The following is an 8,276-nucleotide window of genomic DNA, read 5'->3' on the forward strand; positions in this document are numbered from 1 at the left end:
CTGAGACAACCCTACAGTGTAGTCTAGTTGTATTGCATGCTATTTACAAGTTGGCTGAGGCAGAGAGGTGGATGAAGGGAGTGGCAGGGAAAGGGTGGGGACAAACTCAGAAATGTGTTCCAGTGCTCAAATCAGGAAGAGAAGTGGTGCGCAGAATATATCTGCAATAGCGTCCAGGATAGTTGTTAGCAGGTTGGCTACATTCCCAGAGGAGATGGGTCATAACTCAGGTCACATTCACGCTATACACTTAAAAGCACTGTTATGCCACTTTAATGGTCGCGTCAGGAGCGGGATCTGTGTTTCCTAATGGAAAAAGTCCTGAGAACAAAGTATGGCTGAAGTCAAAATGGAGGGAGAAAACAAAAAGTACTCCTGGAGCAGTTCAACTTGCTGATGGAGCAGCAAAGCCAGTGGCTTGACCAAATGGAGCAGCAACAGGGCTAGCAGTTCGCTGAAGGGAAGCACCTGCGAGCAGAGTGCATGAGGAGAAAAGTGACTCCATGCGAGGCAGGAGCCCTGCCTGGCAAGATGCTACAACCGCTAGGAGTGACCCAGGAGCCCATCTGGAGGCCTAGAGCATGGGTGAGCAACTGGAGGGCTTTAACTGCAAGGCAATGGGGAGGATGATTCCTTGAGGATGAATGCGCTGGCTGGCTGGAGTCATTGGAATCCTGGGAACTTTAGTTTGTTAAGGGTGCTGACCATGTGGAGTTTTAATTCCCAGCTTCCTGAAGAATTTACAGTTCCTGGTAGTCTCCATGACCATCTGTAAAAGCAGCATTAAGAGTGCTTTAAATGTATTGGGTGTGAGTGAGACATTGGTGGTGATAAAACATCTGCTTTAAATGCAGAAGGTTTACTCCCAGCATCTCCAGGGAGGGCTGGGGAAATTCCCCTGCCTGCAGCCCTGGGTTTCCCCAGCCACTTTGGGTGGCTTCCAACAAAACATTATAAACTTCCCTAAACAGGGTTGCCTTCATATCTTCTAAAAGTCACATAGTTGTTTATTTCCTTGACATCTGATGGGAGGGTGTTCCACAGGGCGGGCACCACTACCAAGAAGGCCCTCTGCCTGGTTCCCTGTAACCTCACTTCTCACAGTGTCGGAACTGCCTGAAGGCCCTCGGTGCTGGACCTCAGTGTCTGGGCTGAACGGTGGGGGTGGAGATGCTCCTTCAGGTATTCTGGTCCAAGGCCATTGAGGGCTTTAAAAGTCAGCACCAACACTTTGAATTGTGCCTGGAAATGTACTGGGAGCCAATGTAGGTCTTTCAGGACCGGTGTTATGTGGTCTCGGCAGCTACTCCAAATCACCAGTCTAGCTGCTGCATTCTGGATTACTTGTAGTTTCTGGGTCACTTTCAAAGGTAGCCCCACATAGAGTGCATTGGACTCTGGCAAGACAGTCCGTGGGCAGGTAGGGTCTCAGCCTGCGTACCAGATGGAGCTGGTAGACAGCTGCCCTGGACACAGAATTGACCTGCGCCTCCATGGACAGCTGTGAGTCCAAAATGACTCCCAGGCTGCGCACCTGGTCCTTCAGGGGCACAGTTACCCCATTCAGGACGAGGGAGTCCTCCATACCCACCCACCCCCTGTCCCCCAAAACAGTACTCCTGTCTTTTCAGGATTCAACCTCAATCCGTTAACCTCCATCCATCCTCCAACCACCTCCAGACACTCACACAGGACCTTCACTGCCTGCACTGGTTCTGATTTGAAAGAGAGGAGGAGCTGACTGGGTGTAAGGAAGCTCCCTAAGGCCCAGGCTCACTTATAGGACAGAAAGCCCCATTCAACTAATCAGGGTTTTACCTCTAGGAAGACATTTGCAGGACTGCACTGCAAATGGCCAACAAAACGGAACATTTCACACAAAACAGTATGTGGTTGGGAAAGGGTTTTTTCTTTGATGGTCCCTGTTCTTGATGCTTTTTGGGGGAGGGACACTTGCCCCCTCCTCCCCAGTCACAGCTCCCTCCACAGGTAATGTGAACAGCCTGCCACTTAGAATGAAATAAATATTCTTTCGAAAAATAAAAATATGGTGTCCGTGGTTCCGTCTGTTTACTCAATAAGTCTATGGTGCGGTTTCGACGTTCCCGAAAGTCACTCGCTAGTATAGCCTTTCCTAATTTTCCTATCTCTATGGTTGTATGCTCTCTTCCGGCGCTTGTCTTACGTCATGAGTTCTGGTTGGACAGTCTGGCCGGAAGTGAGCCCGTCAACCCGCCTTGGAAAGGGAGAGACCGGACTATCCGCGCTTACTATGGTGAGTCCCTTTCCCTCCCCGCTGGTTGAGGGTCTTGCTGCGGGGAAAGGGCGTTTTGCTGTCTCTCTTTCGTTGGGACTCAGCTTGGGGGGCTGGGCGTTGCTGGGGAGGCCGCCTCCCTTATTTGTTTTCTTGTGGTTCTCAAGCTGTGGGTCCCCAGATGTTGTTGGACTACAACTCCCATCATCCCCGAGCTCTGTCCTTGCTAGCTAGGGGTGATGGGAGTTGTAGTCCGACAACATCTGGGGACCCAAAGGTTGAGAAAGGCTGGTAGAACCATCTGTAGCTCAGCCAGAGAGCAGCGCTCTCGAACGGACCTTTCTCAGGACCTCTCCGAAGCATGGTTGTCACACGATGATAGGGCACTTAAGTTTTATGAATAAGCTGGCGGCGCTGCGAAGAGAACACCGCACTGCCCTTGGGGGGTGGGGTGGGGGGTGTTGGACCTTGTTATACGACATGGGTCGGTTCTCATGGACAACTGTGGAACGATGCATTGGTTTGATCTGTTTTCAATCTATACAGCATAACGTCAAGTATTGGGTTTCAATATATTATTCTTTAATGCAATCTACTCTTTTTTGAAAATCGTTTACTTAAAGAAAGAAGAAGCAAGGGTTTAAAAAAAGTCCTCTGGGTTGTTTGCACGGAGTTAAAATAATATACAATTCTAACAGTATAACAATAATTTTGAACAGTTTAAATCAGTTAAAAAAACAACCGTTTCAACCCCCTGCTAAAAATAACCTAGCACAAATAGCATAACATTTAAATTTCTGATTTTCTTCATATTTTTGTAACGTTTTATGTGAGCTTGTCTTTAATGTTTGCTTTTTATCAGTATTTTGTTAACGAATGTTTTACATTGTGTTCTGTAAACCACTTGGAAGTTCTATGTTGAGTAAATGGTATATATGCTGGTGTATGTTATATCTTGACTGCCTTTCATTGAGATGACCCTAATTTTTCTTCTACCTCTGGCTATGTTTTAGGCCACTGCTACTGACCAGTTGGTTGGGTATGGCTTGGTAGCCTTCAGTCTCATTCTCTTTGCTTACTATACTGTCTGGATTATAATTCTGGTATGTTATTTATTATTGTTTTTAAAAAATCTTATTTTAGTACATTTATACCCAGCCTTTCCTCCAAGGCAAGGGTAGGAAAACTGAGTCCTGGGGGTGGAATGTGGCCCTTAAGGCCTTTCTTTTTGGCCCTCAGAACTGTCCCCCAGAGCTCACCCATCACCTGCCTGAATGGAAGGTAGAGAGGTGTGTGCGCAGAAATTAACTTGCTGTACAAGGGTGGTGCTGTAGGTTAAACCACAGAGCCTAGGACTAGCTGATCAGAAGGTTGGTGGTTCGAATCCTTGCGACGGGGTGAGCTCCCATTGCTCGGTCCCTGCTCCTGCCAACCTAGCAGTTCGAAAGCACATCAAGTGCAAGTAGATAAATAGGTACCGCTCTGGCAGGAAGGTAAACGGTGTTTCCGTGTGCTGCTGTGGTTCGCCAGAAGCGGCTTAGTCATGCTGGCCACATGACCCGGAAGCTGTACGCCGGCTCCTTCGGCCAATAAAGCGAGATGAGCGCCGCAACCCCAGAGTCGGCCACGACTGGACCTAATCATCAGGGGTCCCTTTACCTTTACAAGGGTGAAATGTTACATTCCTTGGTTGGCCCACTTTTGCCTCTGTCCTCACTCACCATTAGCATGTGCCTCTTAGGATGTTCAGATAGGAATGTTGCCCCTGTGCTGAAAACAGTTCTCCACTTTTGCTCTAAGGAGCTCAAGGTGCTCTGTAATATTCTCCACATCCCCAGCTTATCCTCGCAACAAGCCTGTGAGGGAGGTTAGGCAGAACAATAGTGATTGAACCACCACCACTTTGTAAGCACTGTGACTAAGTGTGGGTTTAAATCCCGCTCCCTAGTCTCACTTGAACCATGGCACAACACCGGTTCTTGCAAATTCAATTGTGGCACAATCGTGATAGCAGCTCTCCCAAGGTTTTGGGTGGGGATTTCCCCCTGTCTTACCAAGAGATGCTGGAGATTGAACCTGGGACCTTCTGAATGCCAAGCAGATGCTCCAACACTGAGCCACAAACCTTCCCAAAGAGGAACATAAGAAGCTGCCTTGTTCAAAGTCACACAAATAGCCCATCTAGCTCAGTATTGTTAACACTGACCAGCAGTGGGTCCCTAGATTTTAGATTGGGGACTTTTCCAGCCCTACGAGGAGATGCTGTCGATTGAACTTGTGGCCTTCTGCATTTCAAGCAGATGGTCTGCCACTTAGCTACAGAACTTCTGTAGGAAAGTCTTTCCCGTCGCCTGCTCTGTGATCCTATTTACTGGAGGTTTCAGGGGTTGAATCCAGAAATTCCAGAAGCAAAGCATAAGCTCCCTAACCATTGCGTTTGTGGTCCCTTTGAGACCTCTACAAACTCTCTGTGCAAAAAGGTGGTGGTGGGGTGTTGGAATCTGATCTACTGCTGAGGGTACAGGCAGAAACCTTTCCCCATTTGCACTCACTGACGTATGCACCTGTTCCTTCAGCCCTTCATTGAAGTTGACCACCTGATTCACAAGTATTTTTTGCCACGAGAGTATTCGGTGATCATCCCTGTGGTTGCGGGGCTTGTGTTGCTGCTCTTTATAGGTAAGTCAAATCTTCATGTCTTCATGTTGTGTTGTGTTTTTTACAGATGGAAACTTGTGATAAGAACTTAGCAAGGAATCTCTGTATTGATTCATAATATGGGTGTACTTCCCAATAATTAACATTCTCTGGCCAGCAAATGATACAAAATTTAAAAGCTGTAAAAAAATAATAAGGGGGGACACACACCAAGCCTCCAGATCTCGTTGCACTACAGCTTCCATCAGCCCCAGCCAACAATCTAAAAGGCATGTCACAGAAAGAATGAGGAGATGAAACATCCAGCCTCCCCATTTGGCCCACAAGCCCCAATCCATGCCCACTTGCCCCACACCTGACATCGCATGTGAGATCAGGAGTGGGGCAGGTAGAGACACGGCTGCAGAAAGCAGGATTGAATAGCACATCAGCTGGTGACCGGAGAGTTAAATCCTGCCTGGTTCAGGCATGCCAGCAAGTTCTTACTAGAAACTGTTTGGTGTACCCAAACCCTGAAGAAAGCAGGGGGAGGTAATCCTGCTTGGGCAGTATCTCCCCACAACCGACTGGAATGGGAAACTGTTCAAGGAAAGGAGTCAGAAATTGCTGGTCTCTTTGCAGAGCCAATGGAGTAGCCCCACTTACCTTCTTTCCCTCTGCTGCAGCCTGATGGAATGGTTGCTGGAAGATGATAATCGCTCGAGGGAGGTGCCTGATGGAACTGGCTTCTCAGCAAAAACAGTCTTATTTGTGTTGCCTGTTCTTCCTTTCACATAACCTGAAATGCGCAATGTAAAGCCTAGGGGGCGAGGAAATGAGGTTCCTTCATCACTTTGATATATAGAGAAGAGTTCTTCCAATGCACCAATGGTTCTATTGCCGTAGAACAGCTTTGTTTCTTGAATAACTTGATGGCCAAGAGTCTGACGTTGCTCAGGGCAGCACAGCAGTGCCTTAAAACAGATTTCCCTCCCTTTGTGTTTTGCTAGGAACGTTCATAGCCACCATTACATGGAAGAACCGGAAGACTGCGAAGAAATCTGCATGAAGGTGGCAAGAAGGAAGGAGGACACAGGAAATCCTGCAGGCACTCTTGACAGCAGCAACGTGTGTGGGTTTTTTCCACTGAATCATTTTTATTGAACAGCAACACATCTCTGGGGCAGCCCAGCCCACAATAACTAGCAGACACCAGCAGCAGATGCTAGGAAGGGCAGAGGGACTTGGCTGCTACCCTCATCAACTATGTCCCAGTCTGGGTATGGACCAAAGGGACTCAAAGCCAGAGGCACCACAAACAATGCTGCTCTGTTCCAGCCTTTTGGAATACTTAGATCAGTGCCCCAATGTCCTCTTGGCTACCCCAGTAAAGAGCCTAAATCTGGGGTAGCCAGCAAGATGCTCTCCAGATGTTGTCACACTCACCCCCACCATCCCATAACCATTGGCCATCGAGTGGTTGCGACTCCACCCCAAAGTGAAGGGCACCAGGTTCCCCATCCCTTCTCCGGAAGGGAGGCCTTGTCCAAACAGGTCTTCCTCCATCTCTCAAATGCTGTAGGGGATGTCTTGGAGTACAGATGGAGAACCTGTGGCCCTTCCAGATGTTGTTAGGCTACATCTCCTGCCATCCCTGAACCATTGGGGGCTGATGGGAGCTAGAGTCCCAACAGCAGCTGCAAGGTGCCATATTGGCTACCTCTGGTTGCACTGCAGCCTCTTTTTGTTGACACACTTTTTCCTCTTCCCCTTCCTCCTCCACCTCCTTCAATTCCATCTCTCTGCCACCACCAATCTCACTCCCCTTTCAGCTCTTTGGACCATGTTTTCCTTCAGTTCGGCCTCCCCTAGTACAGTGCCCTGCCGTCGCTGTGGATTACTACTCCCAGAAGCCCCGGGCAGCTCTGCTGCATCCTGCGAGCCCCTTTGCTTGTCAAAATTGCGAAAGAGGTCCTAGGAACACTTTCACATGTTCACTGGCAGCATTTGGACAGCGTGACCTTTGAAGCAGGGTCATATAGCTGAAACCGGCACTCTTACTGCTGTGCTGACCCAGAGTTGTCTGATGAGTAAGCAGGGCCCACATGAGAGCAGAGCTTTGCTTACAGCTGCGGCATGTTTGTATGTGTGCAATTAGGGCCCTGCCAGTGTTGCTGTTTGACTCCCAACTTCCATCATCCCTAAGCATTGGCTGTGCTGACTGAGGCTGATGGGAATTGGAGTCCTCCAATGGTTGGAGGGCCACAGATTCCTCACCCCGACTTAGAGCTTGTCTGAGGCTGCCTGGCTGGCCTGGTTTTTTAAGGAGTTCAAGAAGCACACAAGAGCCTGCCTTTGTTGTCCTGGAGTATTAATTCAGCTTTGTAATTTTATTAACCCAGAGGCGGGGAAAGTTAACCCACTAGCTGGGCTTGGCATTTGCTCTGGGGCTCAGACTGCACATCTGTTAAATGGAGGTATAAACACTGAGGTGTGTGGATGGTTCAACTCACAGCATGGGGATTCGCAAACAGGAAGAACCTTTTTTGAAACCACCCTGTCTTTTGAATGTTAAAAAGAGAAAGAGGAGGGGAAAAGCTGGAAGCAGTGCCCGAAAAGCAGTGCAAAAGAATATCCAATCCAGTCCTACTCAGCGTAGACCCATTGAAATGATTGGGCATGACTAATTTAGCCCCATTCATTTTAGTGGGTCTACTGTGAAATAGGACTAGCATTGGACAACCCTCTGTATGGCTCTTGGAGCTAAAAACAGGTTTCCTGACCAAAGTGTATTGAGCTTATCAGAATAAACAGTTAATGACCCCTCTTCTTCTAGTTTTGGTTATTGCTATTATTTCCTCTGCCTATGTATGTATTGGAGACTCTCCTCCTCAGAATTGTCTCCCCAGGCTCTTGCCCTGTAATCCCAGCAGCTCTGGTAATAAAACATGTTTTTTTTTCCATGGGTACAGTTTTGCAGGCTCCATCTCTTTTCTGTATTTATTTCAGCTTTATAGAGCCATATTATTTATTTCAGCTTTATAGAGCCATATTTTGACCAGGGGGGGGGGCGGCACCTTCCTGTTTCCCCTCAGCTGGCCCCTTCACGTTTTACCTCAGGTAGCATCTTCCCATTTTACCTTAGGCAGTGAAATGGGAAGCACCACCCCTGCCTTCCTCAAACAAAAAAAAACCATTGAGGTTGGTGGTGAGTGAGGAGTGGGGAAGAGATTCAAAATCTGGTGTCTCCAATGAAAAGAAGTGGGGTGGTCTTTCTCTGAAGAGGCACTGCCAGGCAGAAGAGAGAAGAAGACTGGGCTGGTTGTAGACAGTATGATCTGGCATAAGACAGATGATGTTCCAGTCTGGATGTTCTTCCAGAAGC

At 48.2% G+C, this 8,276-nt stretch overlaps 1 protein-coding gene across 2 annotated transcripts; it reads left to right on the forward strand.

Annotated features, from left to right (window-relative positions):
* Positions 1-2,167: 2,167 nt before the first annotated feature.
* On the forward strand, positions 2,168-7,718 carry DPM2 (dolichyl-phosphate mannosyltransferase subunit 2, regulatory). Of its 2 annotated transcripts, none has more exons than XM_083486065.1 (4): positions 2,168-2,275; positions 3,268-3,357; positions 4,831-4,933; positions 5,902-7,718. In XM_083486065.1, exons 1-4 carry the CDS (start codon positions 2,189-2,191, stop codon positions 5,958-5,960), a joined length of 339 nt encoding a protein of 112 aa, XP_083342191.1. In that variant the 5' UTR covers positions 2,168-2,188; the 3' UTR covers positions 5,961-7,718. The 2 variants fall into 2 exon arrangements, with proteins under 2 accessions (XP_083342191.1, XP_083342192.1); XM_083486066.1 differs by lacking the exon at positions 2,168-2,275 and adding an exon at positions 2,493-2,618.
* Positions 7,719-8,276: the final 558 nt, after the last annotated feature.

The sequence above is a fragment of the Podarcis liolepis genome (genome assembly GCF_965112155.1).
Source record: "Podarcis liolepis genome assembly, chromosome: Z".
NCBI classification, from domain to species: Eukaryota; Metazoa; Chordata; class Lepidosauria; order Squamata; family Lacertidae; genus Podarcis; species Podarcis liolepis.